General features: G+C 37.1%; 2 protein-coding genes across 2 annotated transcripts in view; both read left to right on the plus strand.

The window, feature by feature from the left end:
* The window catches only part of LOC108965692 (ADAMTS-like protein 1), a 38829-nt gene extending 16615 nt beyond the window's left edge, over positions 1-22214 (plus strand). The window contains exons 6-12 of the mRNA XM_018928272.1: positions 2030-2132; positions 2587-2682; positions 7982-8167; positions 8328-8617; positions 15841-17009; positions 17120-17198; positions 21630-22214. Coding sequence (XP_018783817.1) covers positions 2030-2132; positions 2587-2682; positions 7982-8167; positions 8328-8617; positions 15841-17009; positions 17120-17198; positions 21630-21795 — 2089 coding nt within the window. The 3' untranslated portion in view covers positions 21796-22214. The remainder of the gene's footprint in view (positions 1-2029; positions 2133-2586; positions 2683-7981; positions 8168-8327; positions 8618-15840; positions 17010-17119; positions 17199-21629) is intronic.
* LOC108965662 overlaps positions 21605-22274 on the plus strand; it is a 19336-nt gene continuing 18666 nt past the window's right edge. The window contains exon 1 of the mRNA XM_018928214.1: positions 21605-21732. The gene's annotated coding sequence lies outside the window, so the exon portion shown is untranslated. The remainder of the gene's footprint in view (positions 21733-22274) is intronic.

Below are 22274 nucleotides of genomic sequence, written 5' to 3' on the forward strand. Positions count from 1 at the left end.
ATTTCGCCTTCTTCAAAGTAATCCCCGCCCGCTGCCTCTTATACACATCTAGATGTGTATAAGAGACAGTAATAAAATACATTATAAACGCGTTCATCTCTATCAAAAACATTGAACATCTTTGCAATGCTGCCCGATCAAGAAGTGATTGAGTGATTTATAGGTTATGATATAATATTATATAACATGTTTTATAGTAGCTACAAGAGATTAATTTAAATTTTGACCTTAGTTTCTCATTATCCTAAACCTTAATAAGATCTTTACCATTTAATATAAATTTTCCGCCCATCAATTTAGGGCACTASAAATTTCTCAAAACAAAGATTGCATGCCATAAAAACACATTTCCACCAATGTTATCTCAAAATATTAGAATGTTTTAATGCTGGACATTCCTTCCGACGTCCTGCCATTGTTTTCGTCCCATTTTTATTTTACTTTTTCGCAATCTTATTACCTCACACGCATTCTGTCCTTGGCCACATTGTGACTATGCGTTAAATGGATTTTTTGTACGAGGTGTGTCCAAAACGTTTCGCGAATTTTGAATTTTCGCGGGTTACGTATATTCGAATTTCGAATTTTTTGTGGCGTTATGTTGCTACTCATGTCTTTCCTTATGCCGACAAGCTCGGCCATTTTGAATGTTCATTTAATTGTTGACAGCTGCTTTGCTTGCATATGTTTTGGATCGTCTTCGATTTTTACCTATTCAAAAAACTGGATCAAAGAACCTGTATCAAATTTTGTGTGAAAAACAAAATTAATTGCGCGGATGCATTTCGAATGTTGACTGTGGCATACGGAGAAGCTACCTTGGACCGAAGCAATGTTTATCGGTGGTACAAAATGTCCTCAGAAGGCCGAGAAGATGTGACAAGAATTGGCTTTTGCACCAGGATAACGCCCCTACTCACACATCGTTGCTTGTGCGCGACTTTTTGGCCAAAAACAACACACTGATGATGCCGCAGCCACCATATCTGGCCCCCTGTGACYTTTTCTTGTTCCCTAAACTGAAGAGGCCCATGAAAGGACGACGTTACGCTTCTCTTGACGAGATAAGGACGGCATCAAAGGAGGAGCTGAAGAAGATAAAAAAAAATGATTTTTCGAAGTGCTTCGAAGATTGGAAAAACCGTTGGCACAACTGTATAATATCTCATGGGGATTACTTTGAAGGGCACAAAATRGATATTCATGAATAAATAAATAATTTTAGAAAAAACACAAAATTCGCTATACTTTTTGAACACACCTCGTATGTTCACTTAAATTACTGTTAATGCGTCACCACTAATAGTTCTTGAAACTTCTGCCGCTTCCAACCCGCACACTCACCAACARTAACACCAATTCCACTTTCGAGCTAACTTGTTTTTCTTCGCCATTTCGTGTCTCGTTTGCATAAAAGCTGAATAAACGAAATTGTTTTCGAGGGCGGCAACAGCAACATTAGATATTGGTGTTTAGCTTTATGAGAACGCAGAAAGCTTCATTATAGATATTGCTCTAAGTTATGTAGTTTATAAAATGAAGTTCAGGTAACCAACTAAAAAACAAAGTTAAAGCAACTATTATAATTTTATTGAATATTCGAAATAAAAAAGGCTATAACCTTTATTAGAATTATCCATACCATATCAGCCATGTAAATTTCTGTCTGTTGGAGAACATTTTCATCGTGTCGTTGAGATCCAATATCGAAAATATGGGACCTCAAACCATTAATTTGAGCTTAGATGGTTAAACGCTTGTAAAGCGTATCTGCTTTAGATTGGCTTGCATGTTTATATTATAAGTCCTCTAAATCTCTGAGTACTTAACTTACTTTTCTGGGAGTATTTCTTTTACACCAATAATTAGTTAAAATTTAGAAAAAGTTATTCTTTAAACGGTTATAATTACGAATTGAGCTTGTACCACAACCTTGCAATAAATATTTACCTTCTATACCCATAAGGAGTACCTTTTATAAAAAGAAATAAACTATTTGCTTTTTGTTTTCATTTTCATTTCTCTTCAGGTGGATCACTGATGACTGGAGTCCATGCAGTCGCCTCTGCGGACCTGGCTACCGCGAGCGCATGGTGGTGTGTGCGGAGGAGAATAATGGCATCAAGACAACGGTAAGCGCAAATTGAGTCATAAAAAAGTAACAGTTTGCCGGAAAGCAGTAAGAAAGCGACTGAACAATCAAAAAAAACGTGAAAAAAGAAAGTCTTAATATTATTCATACCCAGCTTCGCGCTTCTTTTCTTTCATTCTATTGAGTTTATTGCTTYGGAACTTTCCTTTTCGGTCGCTTTGAAGCCAATCAAAAAGCGCTTCCAGCTCTTCTGTGTGCGCAGTTGAAAGCGTGTCGAGCAGCCCGTCCGCCATTGTATTAATAATTGCTACTAAACGTTTATCCATCCCCCTTCTTTTCTGGAGTGGGTTGGTTTTTTTGTTTTTGTTGTTCTGCGGTAACTTGGCAAATTTCGTGAAATTTTCACCCACCATCGGCGGTTTCTTTTATAATTTACACTTTTACTTCGTGTTCTTTGTTTTTGTATTATTCTTTCATCGTGTCCATCATTACAGGTGCTGGATGTGACGTGTCGAGCGCCAAAGCCAGCCACACAAGAACCGTGCATGATAGAGAAGTGCCCAACATGGGAGGTGGAAGAATGGACTGGAGTGAGTATGCTCAGTATTATAAAATGTAGCGTGCGCACGCTTTCGTGGTAGAGTTAAAAGCATTAAAGCTTGTGTTGTTAACAGTTCTTGCTTCTTCATTTTCTTGTTTTTGTGTGATTTTTGAAGTTTGCCAGTTTTCACATTTTTAAGCAACCAACTTTTCTTTTATGTTGTAAAATTTGCGACTTTTTGCGCTTTTATAAGTGTGAACCTTTCATTTGCAGGTGATTTACTTTTGTGATGATATTCTGCGTGAAATTATTTGGCAGACTCTCACAGTTGTAATTTTTAGTTAATGCAGAAAGGCTGAACTTTATATATTTTTGATTTACATATTTTTAAAATATTTTTGATGGGGTAACACTTTATTACTCATGATATTGAGAGATTGTACTGTAAGAGGGTATATTATAATAAACTATGAATCGTAAAGAATTATCTAAATTATGGGGATAAAGTAGACTAAGAGTTGATCAGAAGGCGTCATATGAACATTTAATCGGTTTTACCAAAATGTATAAGTCTGGAATTTCTATGAATTCATGATAGAAAAACGCCTAGCACTAAATAAGAGATTGTTTTCAATGGCTTCGTCGCAGTGAACCAAACAGTACACAGTTTCCTCTCAGTGACGAAAGAAAAAAGGAGGAAATGCCTTATTAAAATTATGCCTCCTTCACAAAGTTCACTTGCACTCGGCAAACAGGCAGCACATCTCATTCGACAGCTCTCCTGAGGGCAGGCTGAAAGTGTTTATGTTAAATATTTGAAGGTATCTTATATCGTAATTGCACTCGAGCTGAAACGCAGCTGAAATGTCACGAAAAACAACAACAATATCGACATCATTTAACTACATCATGATGAAGATGACTCACTGACTAACTCTGACGAGCTTGTAAGAAGCAGCCTTACGCTGTCTGCCTGCACTAAACTACCACTCTACAGGACCACTTGTTGAAACGCAGCGAATTGCTGCCTCGTCTCATATTCACTTAACCCACCTCATACATATAATACTCGTATATACACATATTCTAAGTAGTTGCAACCCCTTCCGACAATTTTGATGAGCCTTTCTATTTTATTACACTTTTGCGTCTACGCCTAAGTAGTGCATATTTGTTGAGATGAACTAAAGTTAGCTACTTGAAAGGGTTATTTCGCATAAAACTCCTGGGACGACGCACGCGAACGCATAATCAACTTCATTGAAAGTTTGTAAATCCGACATGAGCACTCGTTTATGACTCGATGTGCTCAAAAATATTTGTATCAACATAAGCTCATACTTGTGTAATATCATAAGGCACTATATGAGTACATACGTCCAGGCAGTTCACTTTCTGTGGCATATACGTATCCACAATCTGCAGTATGTTTTTACGCAGGCTGTCTTCCATATTTTCGGATTAGAAACCAAAATAATTTTTGATAATCTAAAATCGCTTTATTGTTCCAAATATTCTTCATTCAGATCTATACACTTTTGCATGCGTTGAGTACCTAATCCCCGTTAAGATGGTAAGATTAGATAAGTTGTCGTTGAGGTCATCCAGCTGTAAGTCCGGGACGTGCTGTTTCGACGGAGTCGGACCAAAGGGAGAAAGGTGTCAGATGATAGGGTTCGAAGGGCAGGCAAAGAGGTCAGGGATTGTCGGAAGTTAGTTACGCCCGAAGTCTGGTCGATGTATTGTTTGAATGTTATCGACGCAGTTGAGGCGGTTCCGCTAAAATCAGATGACTGCAGGGATCTACGAAAGTACTCTAGCTGTAACTGCTTAGAGAGAAGTTCATTAAGCTTCTTAGTTTGGAGTACACGGGTCTCACTATGCAGATGTTCGATAGGAGGCATCCTGTCGTAATCCGAAGTGCAGTGTTCAGATAAGTTTGGAGCTTCCTCCTCTGCTTTCCACTGCATCTAAGCGTCCATATTGGTGTGGCGTAGTTAAGGATCGGCCGGCCTTTCCCTTGTATGTTGCCAACAACGTTTCTTTTTTATTTCCCCATGTGCTGCCGGCTAGCGACTTGAAGATTTGTTGCGACTCTGTACTTTGGCGATATTCGCCGTTTTATAMAGAATCACAGACTGTTAAAAGCCCCAACTAAAATTTTAGGGTTCTTGACTTTCGGAATCCTAACGCCACTGACTGCAATATAGTCAAACCTAAACTCCTTCGCCCAGTTCGTGAATATGGTCGGTGGAGAATATTAAGTTCCGTGCAGCGAGAGAGCGAGAAAGGTCGGAGATATGGCCGTTTATTTTTGGTCACTTGCCATCAATCCGATTAGTATTAGTTTGTACGCAGCATCCATAGTTTCCGAAACARCAACTGATTTTGGACGACCTTCAGTAGATTCCTCTGGAGTAACCTCCGACTTCCATTGCATTATTTATACCATCGATAAGCACTGGCCTTTGATCGCCAAAAACTGAATTAAGTTCATTGATACATTGGGTTCAGTCGAAAATGTTCACGGTTTAATTATATTTGTTGGCTGAGTTGCATATTTCATGTAACTGTAAACAACACAAAGTATTGAGAGAGAGATGTCTGAGTGTGTTTAACATCAAAAATGTTAAGCTTTACGATAAACGGTTACCAAATCACCAAACAYAAAACGCAACCCATGTAATGTTAAATCATTTTYAACACCTTCATTGTTTGATCATCTATTTGCAAAGCAGTAAAAAAAACTAAATATTTGCATACATAACACTGTTTAGCTTGTGAGTATAAGTCAACTATTTTGCTTGCGCTCGAGAAGGCATTAGGATTGATACTGCAAAGGGTTGCCATCAGTTATGGATTTGAAACGTAATTCAAATTGATTGTCATTAAAAAAGTGTACATCGTATTTTGCCAGATGTTTTGGTTAGACTCGCATCGATATGGTGGTGATGGTGCTATCGTTGACTCTGGAATTGTACATATATACATAGGAGAAAATGTTCTACATCACTTTCAAATACATTTATGCCATGAGTCGCGATTCCTGAATGTAAATTTAATGGGTCGCTATATAAGAATTTATCTTATTGGAAGGTTTCCCACATAAAATACTATCGGCTTCATTGTGGTTTAGATTAGGTATTAATATTCGCTTTSCAAGAGAACTTCCCTTGCAAGCTTACAGCAAAATATCCAAAATTTTTCGAAACCTGCTTACCTTTCTCTAATAATCAGTCATTGAACAGCTCAAAAATTATTTCATTAACGACTGTGCGATGTGGTGAAGTTGCAGGTTTCTGAACTAAATGCCTATAGCTCTAATCCGCTCATTTGAATATTCCTTAAATAAAATGATTTTAAATTGGATTGTAAGACAAGCTACATTAAAACATACAGAAATTAAAGTCATATAAATACCCAATCTTCCCATCAACCGAATATCTAGAGAATTATTTGGGGGAGTATATTATTGTGTGCTAAAACGTCGCGAAATGTATTTTATGTTATTTAAAAAAAATCATTCAACGTATTTGAATATGAATATTTTAAAACCTTTTTCTCAATGCCATGGCAACTCTTAAAGTTTGTTTAATATTGCATTATTATACAAATGGGACTGTGGCCACAAACCAATTTCTTAAGAGTTTGTGATTATGAAGGTTCCGAGCTTTGCATATGTTTAGTCAGCATTACTGAAAAGTTATGTATATATGTTAATCTCATATGTAATAAATGTATATATGTATTTAAGAATCTTAATACGAGTAACACACAAAAAACTGAGCATCCTCTTTATATGCATTTTTAGCATTCAAGGCGGTGCTAACCGCACCCACTTTATTTATATAAGTGGCATATGTAAATAGTTTAAAAGAAGCCAAGTAACAGTAAGACCCTTATGGTTACATCCTCAGAGATGTACGAGGTGGTTCAATAAACAAACAAAAAAAAAACAAGCCCTCGCGTTGAATAAAACCTTTAAAAACGGTCGAGAGATCGTTGAAAATATGCCTCATTCTGGAATACCTTCGACCTCTTGAACCAAAGAAAATACTAAAAAAGAGAAATGGAGAAATGTATAGTGCTTGAATCAGAAAAGTGTTAGAAAAATGCCAAAAGAGCTAGACATCTCTCGCGGGTCCGTTCGAATGTTTTTGGTGGTTTTGGGTATAAAACGCGTTCTTGCGTCCTGTTAAGGCTGAATTTTTTTCATAACGAATACCGTAAGGCCGGAATGGTCGAAGAACAATTCATGGATTCTATACGGTGGTAATGCACCATCGCATCGAGCCACAATTGGGACCGGATTTAAAGCCAAAAATGCAATAACCATCCCCAATATTCACCCGATTGGGCTCCGTGTGACCTTTTTATATTCTCCAAACTGAAATATCCGCTCCGCCGAACCCGTTATCAATCGATCGAAGATATAAAATGAAATTCGCTGCAGGAGCTGAAGTCCATTCCAAAAAGTGCTTATGAAAAGTGTTTTGGGGGCTGCACAATCATTGATATAAGTGTATTACATCTGATGGGAATATGCCGAAATATGCGGCTAATTGAACGCCAAATTGCAAAACTTCCTAAAAAAAAAATAATATTCCGCCATGAGAACACAAAGGACTGAACTCCTTCGTCGTCATGGCCGCATAGTTTGAATTTCATTGCCTACTTCCATCTTGTGCTATCCAGCTTTCACCAGATACAACTTCTTTTTATTTCTAAACATGACTAAAAATTTGAGTCGAACGTGGATGCCTACTTGAACGACCACCAATAATCATAATCAGGCTAACCAGCGTAAAGAAATTGAAGCACTAATCTTCGAAAGAAGACTATGAGGATTAAAACGCCAATTTTTTTCAAACAATTTTGCTGTTCTGTTATAGCCTACGTACATATAGTTCCGTCCTCGTAAATATTTTCAGCTTATCATCCTTCGCACAATAAACTGTTACCCACATTTACTAGCAGGCTACTCTTCTGCACTTTTTTCTTTTTACTGTCGTCTTCATTTTTGTTGTTCCTTTACCGAATTCGCATATAGCTTAGACTTTCTCACTACTTCTTGCGTAATTATATACTCACTGTACCCATTAAATTTTATGGAAATTTTAATTCCAAACACGTTTAAATAATTCATAATTCCTTATCGTTTTTTTGCCATTTTCTTTTATCTCACTTGGGATGGTCCAACCGACAAAAATAAAAAACAACTTGTTCTGTATGGTATATGAATATGCTTCAACCATGCAACTCTACAACTCAACTATTCGAAAATGCCCTGCGGCTTACATACCCATAAATGTTTGTGTGGGTATTTTTGCCTTTGATCCCACACATAGTGCTCGGTAACTTGTGGGCAGGGCTTGCAGATGCGTGGAGTAGAATGCAAATCGGCCGATGGCAGACACAGCGCCAAATGCGACCCACTTACGAAGCCCGCATCGGTGCAGCAATGCTCAACAGGGGTTTCATGTGACAACGGCGGCGGTACGATTATACTCGGCAGCAGCGGACCCCTCGCATCGGTGAGTAGTCAACATATTAAAACAATTGAACAATGGAAATATGCGTATAAATAAGAAATATATATATATATATATATATATATATACATATGTACGCAGTGTAGAAAACTTCATCAAACAGGCAATTTTCTACAAAAAATAATTCACTTTCTTTTTTTAGTCGGATGATGCGGATGTCGATGAGGACGATGAAGAGGATGACGACGACTCCGCGGATGTAGATGATGTTGAGGAGGGCGCTGATGAACCTAGTGATGTTCGCAATGGCGATGCCGGCTTGGTGACATATCATGATGAGTCTGCACCACAGTACGCACATCGCTCGGTCAGTCATCTGCATCATGAAGAACCCCAGCAGCCACATGCCGAGCGGCTTACTGGTGGTGGTGGTGGTTATGATTATCGTGGTAATTCGGATACAGAGTCAGAGGTGCCTGCTGGTGACCCAAGGTAAGCGGAAATATCTCTTAAATTGGTCAAAAAGCTTATCTGCCTTTAGATACTATATAATTCTAATGATTTCAGAAAGACATGTCACAGTTCACACTGTGGATGCGATAACTTTTCGAAGGCCTTCTACTTTTACTTTAACTGTTATTTATTATTGGTGTAGATTTTTCTCATGGTCTTGAGCTTGGTCTTGATCTCGGTCTTAATCTTCGTCTTAGGCTTGGTTTTGGTCTTGGTCTTGGTCTTGGTCTTGATCTTGGTCCTGGTCTTAGTCTTGATCTTGGCCTTTTTCTTGGTCTTGGTCTTGGTCTTGGTCTTGGTCTTGGTCTTGATCTTGGTCCTGGTCTTAGTCTTGATCTTGGTCTTGTTCTTGGTCTTGGTCTTGATCTTAACCGTGGTCTTGGTCTTGGTCTTGGTCTTGAGGTCTGTTATACTTTATAACTTTATTTTAATAAAACTTAAGTAGGACTCTCAGTTTTAAAATAGAATGTTTAAAGATACCATACTGCTTACGCAAACTAGTAAAAAAAATTTAAATATGTTCTTTCAACTCCAAACAGTTTCAAACAGATACATTTCCGACACGTGTGCTGCCGACAGCAATAACAACTCACTCCAGTCTAAGCTTTTTGCTACTGCAAATTAGACGACCTCGTCTGCTTCATTATAAACATGTATATATACATTACACCAAAGTTGATGTACTTATACTGGATTACATAGTGGTCACTTAGGGATTTCTTTTTGCTAATCACCTTCTAGCATTTTCTCCACCCCCAATGTTAGCTTCGCCTGTCTCAACTGTCTGTTGACAAGCTTTAGTTCTTTACATAACGTACGTAAGTAAAACGCATAGCTCCGTTCAGTGCAACATTCTCCTCCATCCCGTTGTAATCTAGCTTTACTCTGTTACTTAATCGGTATTAGAGTCTACTTGTCTCGCCAGAAGTGGCCGTGTTACGCATTCATAGACGTCTCTATGGGCTTCTACTTGCACTTCATTTCATCGTCCCAGACGCGCAGACATTAAATCGTTTAATCACTTGTGCGTTAGTTAACATTCTCTAGTTTGTCACTTCTATAGAAACAAATTCTATGAAGTAGACAGTAAAAGCAGGTAAGAATAATTTTATATACATATGTGTGTTTGAGTATGTTAAATACACTTATTTATATGCGTGAGGTTATTTCTTATACTTACTTTGACAGAAAATTAACTTTCTTCCATATACTTAGATATTTATTTAGATCCATGTGTAGGTGTGTGTAATGCGTGTATGTATATTTATATCCAATTTCTTTGGTATATATCTTACACTAATATATCCCCCATATTATTATGCTTCTATTTGTTGACTTTGTAACCGAGAATTTTTTTTTCATTCATATACATTAAAATGTCTGCTAGCACCTTAATGATTTCTATCAGTCTCATTTTTATGCAAGTAACTACTTTAGAAATTTAATATTACCTGCGGTGGAGTCGTTAGGAATTTTGCTTTAGTCTAGATAAAATCTCGAGTGGACTCGTAATTACAGCTTTCGCGTAGCGCAGTGGTCTCTTGCTTCCAAGTTTATATTATTATATTGATTGAAAATTTGGCGCAAAACTCAGGAAAAATCAATGCAGTATGTGACGGTGCATTATCGTGTTACAAAAACCAAGAGTTGGCAGCCCTGAAAAAATTTTCGCAAATAACGTATAACACTCAAGTAGTAGTAGTAATTGGCAGTTTGGCCAGGCATAAGGAATTCGCAGTGCACCACCTCTCGTTAATCAAAGAAAACTGTCAACATAACCTTGATTCTTAAATGCTTTGACATGGTTTTTTTTGGTTCGGCTCATCTTTGCCACGATATTCGGCCGATTGGTCGTCTGTTTCCGAGTCGTATTTATAGATACAAGACTCATCGCCAGCAATAATACGTTTCAAGACATTCTAATAGTCGGAAAGCATTGCCTAACAGACGTTACCGCTACGCTGTTTTTCGAAAAATTTGTGTGATTTTGGAACAAATCATGCTTTCAGTTTTCTTAAGGCCAAATGGTATTTCAAAATACTTTTCACAAATCCTTTCGATATTCCAACGATGGCAGTAAGATCTCTGAATGTTAACATACGAATCTCAAGCACCAATTTATTTATTTTGTTGATGTATTAATTATCAGTTTATGCTGATTGTCGTATGGACTTGGTTCCCCATTCTCGACACTCTTTGCTCGCGACAAACAATTTTCGAAGAAGGCCATTTCCAACATTTCGGCACCAGAAATTTGATTCCGCACACAAAACTCTTCGTAAAAATGTCCGTACTTCAAAAAGAAGAGCATATACTAAACACTAATAATTATTTTACTGTGACATTTTTCAGAGATGTCACTGACAATCATACAAACGTAGCAAAAAAAATGTCGACTAATGAACTTTGAGAAATTTACATTAAAAAGTCTTATTATTTTTTGCACACAGTAAAACATCGAACGTCACGATTAGAAAAACAGGCTTATATTTCGAAATTCGAGTAGTTTTACCTTATAGGTTAGGTTAGTCTGGTAGGCCAATGAGCCACGCATAGACCAGTTTTGTTCCTTAGCCATACCAGATGGAGTTCAGTTACTAGCTAGAGGTGTAGTCATCGGTTAGGATGCCTGCTCCTGAAATTTTTGTTAGTGTCATGACTGTCAACAGAGACGTGGAAGTCTAGTGGCGAGTGTGACAATTGATCCTGAGGCCAATGATATCAATATCATCGTCTTAAATTTTTTTAGTTAAGATAAGAGATCTACTAAGGCTATTAACTCAGTTTATTCATTGTAAAACTTTTGTGGTCTTCGAAAATCGTATCTTGAAATTCTTTATGGGACACTGACTTCGCTTATGGCTGCTCGAGCTTTCTAAAAATATTAAAAAAAAAATCGACTACTATCAATGCTGGTTTCAGTTCTAACAGAGATTTGTTGAGTCAGAAATGGACCTTGAATAATTTCAGCTAAGATGCATGGAAACCGTTAAGATTTGTATTTGATAAGATCTAAATACAAAGTGTTAAAAAATAGCCCCCCAAAAGGTACATTGAAATATTAGACATCTGGATGTCATAACTATTTAACGGCACTCAACTTTACCTACTATAAAACGGATATTTTTCACATTTTGCAGAATTTCCCCGCTACTAAAGAGCTTAAGTCTTTCACTTAGTCCACCTATCAGTTCCACAACAATTTTATTTCTCTTTATTTTTACGACTGTTACGGAAATTCGTGCCTTCAACTCAGAGCACACACACTGTGAACAAACTATGAAACATTTTCATTGCACGTTTAGCATAAGCGGAAATTCGAGAAGTAATAACACAGAAATTATAGGTAGTTTGCAACACCTTAAGCCAAACAGACAAAGTAATAAATTCCAGCGAAAACGTTGAGCAGGAGAGTGGCGCTCGTTGATGAAGGCGAGAGTTATCGCATTTGCTTGATGACACTGTAGTAAACAGAATAGTGAATTGCGGTGATAACCATTAAATGACCGCTTATTTGCTCAAAGGCCCCGAAGCATTAGTTGTTCAATGAGTGAACGAGCGAATGAAATGACTGAGCACATGAAATGTGGCGCCACTAATGATCTTAAGCGCTTATTCCCAACGCCAAACATTTATTTAATGATGCAGAGGTGTGCTTATGGAGCACACAATGATTGGGTTGTTATTGCAATGATTTACCAAGCGCTGGTGCATATACTTGCTGCTCGGTCCCTCGCGTATTAGATCAAGTGCTGCCGATAAGCGTCATAATGCCACAACGAATGGGACATTTGGTGCGGACAATCGGACACAATAATTAGAACAAGAAATCTAATTTTTCTTGCTGTTGAGTTTCTCGTTATTTTCTTTTTTCATTTATATAGTTTTTTATTTATGCACGAGGTTCGAATGTTGTACGTCTCCACTGACCTAGTATTTAGACGAATTGAGTAGAAGAAAAAAGTTAAAATAATAACAAATCAAATTGATATTCCAACTTATTGTTGTTTTATCCCCCCCTACTTCTTAGCCTATGCCCTAATGTCTTCTTCTTTGTAACTTAATAATATCTTTTTTTAAAAGTCTCACTCACATATCCAACGAAAGTAACATGCAGCAACGATAAAGGACATACGAAAACAAACCAAAGTCAAATTTTTACTAAACACATTTTATTACACTATTTGTGGTCCACCCACAGCCAATTTATTATTTCATTATTTGTTTTCAGCTGTCGCCAAAGGAAAACCACGAAACCAAACTAAACCCAAGCAACAAACCCCAAGCTCTTTCGCTGCCGTTACGGCTGCCCAAGCACCACTAATTTCCACTTACTCTTCGAATTGTAATAATATTGATTACATTTATTGTCCCTGCAGATATTCGTAGTAGTTGTTAGTAAAAAATTAGTTTTTTTTTTTTTTATTTGAAAATATTTATTGGCCATTTCGAAGGCTGTTTGGCCTTTTGCTGGCGGCTGGCTGGTCTCTCTGCCGACGGGTGCTTTGGCGCCAAGCTCACACTCTATAGATTTTACTATATTTTCGCAATTGTATTACATACATTTTTTTTTTTGTTGTTTTTGTTTTTTCTTCGCCTGCTTCATCTTGGCTTACTTCCTGCGTAGTACTTTCTTCGACCGCAGTGCGCTGTTTCTCTTGCCTTCTCTACAGCCACACAAACCGAAAAGCATAAGCCAACGAGGCATATCTTTGGGCGCATAGCAAGAAAGTAGGTCGCCTTTTAGTTGTGGAGCGCTTTTGCACAGTGAGACTTATCAATATGGTTCATAATTTCATCGAAAGTTTTAAATTTTAATGAAGTCAAATATGATTTGGAAGTTTTGGAAATTTAATTAACTATTCAAAATTTGTAAGTAATCATTTGTGACTCTTTAAGGCGTTACATGGGTTTCCTTGGCTAAAAAACGTCCATTATCAAAAACTTTTTTCTCATTAAAAAAATTATATATTTTACTAGAATTTTTAATTGTTACAAACAACCATTACAAACAAAGAAATTTTAAAATTTTTGGGAAAAAAAATATTTTAAACTCGGCCATTGCGTCGCCAATTCCGGTGACCCCTCGGAAAAAAGACACGCCCACATGGCAGGATAAATCCTTACCAGATCATCTAAAGTAAAAAATACGTGTTTTAGTTAAAACCTTAACTTCGAACTTGGAGGGAGGAAAAACAAAATAAAATTGGATTTTTGGCAGACAGTATTACAAAAAAAAATTAAAATTTCAATGAAAATTTCGTGACAGAAATGTTGCCAACCGACTTCAAAAACACAGTTTAAAGATTTAAGGGACTATATAGCTGACCTCGAGCACACAACTTTTCACGGCTATATGTCTGAAAGTATTACTCGGAAACTTGAAAACTTAGGAAAATATTCAAAAACTTCTTTTTAAATCGCTTAAAGTAGAACTTATTTAAACAAACTTCCGCCAATTAAATATCATATAGAAATTTTTTTTATCTTTTTTTAGAAACTTCTGGTATCTTTATTCGCAATTTCTCATTACATTTTATTATATTTTTCCTATTGAAAGCTTTCACTACTTAACAATTTTATCTGTCATTCTACTCATCCTAAACCACTGTGCGTAATCGGCTTTGCAATCAACAGTCAGTCGCCTCAAATGCTTGAAATCTTGCATATGCGGCAGTTGGAGTAGGCCAATTYCTACCCGRTAATAAAATGTTCTGCTGTTGTGGTTATTGTTTCGTATCTTTATTATTTCGAAGATATTTGCCAGTTTATTTGTGCTGACAGCAAACAGACTTTGTGGCGCGTCTCAGTGTCGCCACCAAAAATKTTACTATTTCTATAATGCTACGTGTGATACCACCAACAACTAGAAGCATTTTSCTTTAATGTCAGAAATATTTTTTGCTTTATAGCATTTTTTTGGCAAAGAAAATAATGATTATTTGTRTTATAGACTAATGACTTTACAAATCCTCACATGAAAAAGTCTAACGGTATGATATCACACGCCCTTGRTGGTCAATTGGCCGGCAAAAAACGGAAACTATGGGCGCCCGAAGTGTTCTCTCAATAAATCCATTGATTATTGAGATGTGTGTGAAGTGTAACCATCTTGTTGAAAGTAAGGGAGATCATGAGCTTCAACTACAGGCATTAAATAGGTTGTTGTTAGTGCGCGATAATAGTACCCATTGACCCAGAAATTTGCCTCACCGCTGAATAAAATTAGACTCAAAAACRATCTTCTTAGAACTTTTCTAGAGTCCATGTAGTGAAGCGATGTCACTTGGGAAGGTCGAGCGGCTGTTTTGTATAGTTTCAATTGAAGATCTCGAGGTAAAATGCACCTAGCCGTTCCATATCGACTCTCCACGGTCTTCGTATACACTCTCAGTTTCGCTTGCTATATCTTCTTCACTACGTGCTGGACATGATCTACTATTTGGTAGAATATTATATAGTAAGGAATTCTGAATCTCAGAATGGGTAATGGTATTGTCGATTATACTGACCGTAAGTTGAGAGAAGCGCCCGAATTGAGTCCAAGATTATAACTTCCTACCACATTCTTTGATGACGTTTAAAAAAACGTACTGATCAGAACCCAAAAATCTATAATCCCACAGCTTCAAATGATTTCATTAATTAAAATTGGAGTCCCTTACGCATCCATAATGCTTGAACTGACTCTGGAAGCTCTTCTGAAGGTTTGGGTGAGCTTCTCCCGTTCTATGAAAAGTAATTCCTTATGGTTTTCTTTACAATGTTTGGATTATACTTATGTCTTTATAAATGTCCTGAATTTTGGAAAACTTTGACTCGCTATTTGTTAAAACCGTGGGTTTCGTTTCCTGATCTGATAGACCGGAAAAACACTGGCTTCTTTCTCGACCTGAGAAGATCGGCACGCTCTTTGAACCTGTCTTGAACCTGTGTTTATCCAGTGTCACCTTAATGTTTCGTACTGGATGTCAGCTTTTATTTTTACTCCCGAAAGAAATATACCTTCGTTGCACGATATATCTTGGACATCTGTTAACTTATCAATAACGCATATCTACCTTTTTAAATGTAGTCCACTTTCCATTGCTCATTCACTTACGACTTTTTAAATTAAATTAAATATAAATATTTCCAATTGTATCTTCTTAATTCTAAAAGTAAATTGTATCACCAATATTTACTCTTCACTTCCACATCAGCTTCGTCAAAGACAGCGAATGGTCACCGTGCAGCGTTACCTGTGGTGAGGGCGTACGCCGACGAATTTATCGCTGCAAAATCTTTCTCGAATACTCGCGCACCATCGCAACCGTGAACGATTCACTATGCGAAGGTGTCAAACCGCACGATGAAGTAGAACGTTGTGTCCAGGAACCATGTATGCTGCCCTCACATGCTTACGATGATCAATATCTACGCGACTCCATTAAGGTGGGTGTATCCGAACCCGGTAAAACATATGTATGGCGAGAGCAAGGTTACACCTCGTGCAGCGCTAGCTGCTTGGGTGGCGTTGAAGAGTTGATAATAAATTGTGTACGCGAAGATAATGGACGCGTGGTGTCACCATTCCTATGTACGCCCGAAACCAAACCTGAAGCACGAGTGCGTACTTGCAACGATCGACCTTGCCCACCGCGCTGGAATTACTCCGACTACACGCCCTGTTCGAAGTCATGCGGCATTGGCATTAAGACACGCGAAGTTCAGTGCATACACGAGGTGACGCGCGGTGGCGAGAATACCATGGTTGTGCCGAATAGCATGTGTCCACAACCGCCACCAGCCGATCGCCAGTATTGCAATGTGCTCGACTGTCCGGTACGTTGGGAGGTAGGTGAATGGTCGAAATGTTCGCACACTTGCGGTTATGGCATCAAGGAACGTAAAGTGGAGTGTAAGCAGATTATGGCACAGGAGCATAAAATTGAGCGCCCCGAATCGATGTGTCCGAGCGCCAAACCGCCAGATAAAAAACCTTGCAATGTGAAACCCTGTCCCGTGGAGGATCCCAAACCCGTCATACAAGTTAGCAATACAACGCATATACAACACGATCCCAAAAAGGCGAAGATCACGTTGAAAGTTGGTGGTGCCGGTGTGGTATTCTTTGGCACACAAGTGAAAATAAAATGTCCCGTGAAACGCTATAACCGTACTAAGATAAAGTGGAGTAAGGATCACAAACCCTTGGCACGTTCGCGTAAGTTTAAAGTCTCTAAGAAAGGTGCTCTACGCATTTTGGATATAACATTCCGTGATGCTGGTGTATATTCCTGTCATGCGGGGCACAGCTCTGCTGAGATCACTATTGATGTGAAGGCGAAACCCGGGCAACAACCAGAAGAGCTGAAACTGCAGGAATCAGGTGAGGGAGTTGCCTATAGGAAAATTTATTTGTATTTGTAATTGGCGTTGAAGTAGAACTATATATAATATTTGAATATTATTACTATTGCTTTTCATTTTTTGTGATAGAACGTCTTGTTCATGAACGTGAAGGCACGGAAGCTTTAACCTCTGCCGATATGACCACGGCTGGAGAAAATACGAATAGGTAAGAACTATCTAGCTTAGTTTTAATTCAGATGTTAAATAAGTTGTCTAATAATATGTGCCGGCCTCTTTTAGACCGAACTCAAAATATTCATCCATATATTAATAAAGCATTAACACTAATTTCAGTTGCTTTAGAATTTTTTGTTTTAGCAATATTAGCATTCTTCAGTTAAAAATTAAAAGATTGTTAGTGGTTCTTAAGCATTCGAAGTCATTGTGTCTATGGTTTAGTATTTTCTGCACTTAGATCACATCAGAAATACTACATATTTTTGAATGTTTGTAAAAGCACATGCCACAGATGTCGTTTCTTCTTGCTGATGTTATTGCTGTACAAAAAATGCATTGTTGTTGTAGACTTTAGTCTATGCTGAAGCAACTAAGGTCAGAGAACGGTACATAGGATCGAATACAGAGAAATAATCTGTTGATTAACGGTAGTTAAAAGTATTTACACAAAACTTAAGCTTTAGATTCCCTGTAATCTGCTTGGAATTTATTCAACTAAGTTGACTCTGCAACTGTCCATTTGGACCAATTTTCGTAAATAACTATCCTTTATGTCATGCAGCGTTGTCGTGTTGTAAAATCCAGTCGGCATGTTGAAAAGCCGATTGTCCGATATAAAGGTGTAGTCATGCCCTTAATTAGTACCAAATCTCCAAGGCTGTAGGCAGACTAACATTTTCAAAACTTCATCGTGCCACCTCCCAATCTGTTTAGCGACTGAACTGCATATTTCTTCTTCTCACGTGGTAAATGCATAAACTGATTATTTAGGGGGCAATCTGCTTTAGAGGCTCTAAGAAGTCCTTTTATTTTATTTTTATTTTTTTATTTTTTTTTTTTGTTTGAAAATTTTTTTGGAAGGCAAAGAAATAATTGATTAAAGCGAAATTTTTAGGATTTATAGTTATACATTTAAACTTCATCCGCAAATGTTTTGGGTACGAAATCTTTTATATATTTTGGGAAGCAATTGTCCGATGCATCTCGCATGTGCGTGACGGGTAGGATTAAGGTAGCAATTTCCATTTGAAACAAAAAATTTCAAAAAGATTCATTATTTTTAATAATCTATCTTCTAGTTAAACTAAGAAAATTCTCAAAATAGTGTAAAATTCTAGAAGTGTTTAAAAATATTTAAAAAGTGATTTTTGACCAAAAAAATTTATTTTATGTTATTTAAAAATATGTTCAAAGTTTTAGTTTTTACTTAGTTTTTTTTTTTTTTTTAAATTTAAATAAAATATAATTTATTGCCAAAAATAATAAACTTTGCCCCGATTCCATACTACGTTTAGTTTTTTTTTCTATCCTGCCCTCCAATTAAGAAAAATGAAAAAATCTAGAAATCGCGCATCAAGATTTTCCCTTTCTGCCCAAGCGCTTATACATCTGCTAGACGCGCGGCCACTAATTCATCTCTAGCTTTCCAAATCCCATCTATAACTTTGGGTACATATTCTTAGATAATTTCTATAGGGATTTAATAATAACACCCAACGATTAACCTCCTCCCGCCCAACCGACGCGAGGGGCGCAATCCGCGAACGAGCGGAATTAGCCTAGTCATAATAGGCCAGGGAGTTTTAATCGTTGCGATCTTAAGCTGCTCAGCTACAGAAACAAAAATTTCAACAGCCAAAACTAAGAATTAGATTAAAGTTTACAATTTTTAAATGTTACTTGTTAAGAGTAGATAAAATAATTTTTTTAATGGTAAAGAGTGAATCTGTTAGATCAAATGTGCTGGAATGAGAATTGAAATCGTGACATATACGGCGGAATGGTTCGTTTAACTCGAAATTTGTTCTAGCAAAAAAAAATAAAATATCGGAAGCTTCTAAAGCAGGCTCCCCCTTAAATGAACCGTTGAACTGAAATGCAGCATCATACATTGTGCCAAAACTGTGTAAGACTTTGGATGTTCTCTTAAAAAAATGTCAGGCATCTAGCTTTATTTTATTGTGGAATATTTAATGATTATCCCTATAAATTTTCGGCATTATCTTCGAGTCAGCACCGGTATCTACCCTGTCCTCCTTCTTCTCCCTTTTAACTAAATTGTAAACTGTTTTCCTTTAAATTCTGTAGCAATTTACTAACTAACAATTTTCTTTATTTATTTGTAGATCTTAAATTTTGTCGCTCATTTAGTTTATTACAAGCATAGTACATATGCACACTGCCTTGACTCAAACCAAATTCAAGAATAAATAATAATTCGCAATGCATAATAATTTCTGATCTCTCTATTTATATTCTCTCGTTTTCATATACTATGTAAGACAGGATTTTATAAGAATGAAAGATCGCAGAAATTTATGGTATATTGCCTAACAAAGTAGTCGCAAAAAACATTTTATCTGTAAACCAAATACGACACGCCTTCTTAACGCTGTGATGACGTCACAAACAATATCTTGAACATTGCTGTTGGTTTAAAGTAAAGGATAACCCATTTACTCATAACTAAATTAACTTAGTTAAACCAAATCTTTGCAACTATTTAAGGTTGAATGGTATTTTTTGTGTTTATAGTTATTTTTCGTTCACTTGTAGTTTTGATTTTTGTTATGATTATAAACTTATGAAACATTTTGTATCAACTTTTTTTATATCTTTATACATACGAATTCTCGAGCCTGTGGCCCACACAATTTAAACAATATTCATGCAGCATACGTATTTGTTGAGCCACCAGCAACTGTTGATGTTGTGCAAATACTTGTTGCTGCTGACCGAAAATCAATGCTAGTTGTTAGGTTGTACGAGTTGTGCACATCTGTGTCAACCAAATCCCTTTTACAAAATCACATTTACTCAAAACACAAAGCTCGCAAACACTACAGCACACACATATACATGCAGGTATTTTCAAATAGGTAGCAGAAAGCAAATATTATGTATGTATGTATGTATTTAAGAGGTAAAAATATGCTTCACACGAAATTGACCTTTGCTCCTTCTTGTCGGTAAAAGAAGCAGCTGCGCTTTGTGGCCTCTAAAATGGCAAACATCAAACACACACAAGTATACAGGCATTCAGGTACATACGAAGTATCTACTTTTGTATCACACAAGTGCGCTCGTCGCATATCCTTTCTGTGGGAAAACCTTTCCGACAGCTGCAAGAAAACACAATAAATGTGCACTTGTAGAATTTCATTTGCTTTTACTTTTGTATTTGTCACATTACAAAATATACACCTATAGAGATACATCGTGCTGGATGTACCCTGTCCTCGTGTTTCACTTTTTCAGTCTTAAATGATTACTTTTGCTCTCAATCCATATACGAAGTACTGAGGACATCGACTTAGAATCAGATATATTCTATATACTTTTATCCGCTTTGTCACTTTTTACCCAGAAGCCATATGCAAAGCCATCATTCGATGTCATTCATTTCTAATACCAAATTCGAGATTTATATATCTCCTGCTTACATTTTGCTTGTACTCGAGCCTAGTTCAGTCATCAACATAGATGCTTGCTTCAATTTATCCTTACATAGAAACCTGCAAGTGTAGCAAAGTAGAATATGTTGGGTATATTTGGTGTGTACAATGGGGACTTAAAATAAATAAATGAAGAAGAATGCGTTGGCTTCTCGCTTAAAAAATTTAGCAAATTATTCAACTGCACAAAAATTTAATTGTACACAAACATAGGTAGGAACATAGTTCTGGGGAAAAGGTCTGTGATTTCACCGGTATGCAGATGAATAGAGGCTATACTGCGCACCGGAATAGCGAAAACAGATAATAGGATTCATCTCAGCACCAAACGAGGCTGCCCACACGGTGGAGTCTAACCCACTTGTTATGGAGCCTTGTCGTGGACTACTTACTACTTTTGCTAACTGACAATGGGATCCACTGTCAAGGATATGCGGATAACATTGTTATTATAGCCAGAGGAAAATTCGAGGACACTCTCTGCGACTTAATACGAAGGCGGTCAAACCTGGTTAAAGGAAGGTGCAGTGGAGCTGAGCTAAACATCAATCCTTCTAAGACGACCATTATCCCATTTATGATACATAGGCTCGGCCTCAGAATCAGGCGAGAGAGGTAGAGATGACTACCATGGTTAAATATCTTGATAGATTCCGTTCTGCAAGACAAGACAAGCTCAAGAGTGGTGATATTTGTGTAAACTAGTTCAAAATCATATGTTTTTATTAGTAAATAAATTAAAGTAAATAAATCTTCTAGCAAAATACTTTATAGGCAGAATTAATAAAGTTATTAAAGACTCATCAAATTAAGGTTTAACGGTTTATAGAGCTAAATATCAGGAGCTATTCTGAATCGATAGCTTGCATATTACCATATTATTTTCTAGAACTTTAACTAAACTAGAAATATCCCCATTAGATTTCGTCTTGCATAATCATATTTCTTATCTTCTCTGCTTTCAGCTCCCAAAACACGCGTCGTAAGCAGCAAGGAGCACGAGAAAGCAATCGACGTAACAAAAATGATCAGGCACAAAACGTAGACGCTAGCATCTTGGAGAATGAGGTGAGTCAGCAAACATCACTGAGTATATCTTGCATATTTACAAATACTATATATAAAATATAAGTGTGGACATGCCAAAATTGAAAGCACGAAAGCAAATAACTTCAGTTTAGAACTAAAAAACGCAMAAATATAAGTCATTCCGCACAAGCAACTGCGCGGTGTAGTTTTACTGCAGTGGGAGTGTTTGTGGCAATACAGCAAAACTTCTGAGGTGTACTTATGTGATGTTCTTCAACAGTCGCTGGTTTTATGTTCTGGGTCCTCTACATTGAGATTGGTCCGGCAAAATGCTGGTCTTTAAATGTTTGATGATTGCACACGCCTGACAGTTCTTTGTTCGAGTATATTGGATTTACGGATTGCTATTATGGACAACAATGTTTATCAACTTTACGTAATTTGTTAGTTTTCCTCTTCGTTTGCTACATTCTGCGTTACGATTTCCTTGCTACAAAGAACACTTGCGCGGAAGCTGCAAAACTGTGTAGAAAACCGTTGCTTTTTATTTTTATTTCTTATTTTTTTTTTCCTCTTAGCTG

This window comes from Bactrocera latifrons, unplaced genomic scaffold (genome assembly GCF_001853355.1).
Source record: "Bactrocera latifrons isolate USDA-ARS-PBARC rearing strain unplaced genomic scaffold, ASM185335v1 scaffold_145, whole genome shotgun sequence".
Lineage (NCBI taxonomy): Eukaryota > Metazoa > Arthropoda > Insecta > Diptera > Tephritidae > Bactrocera > Bactrocera latifrons.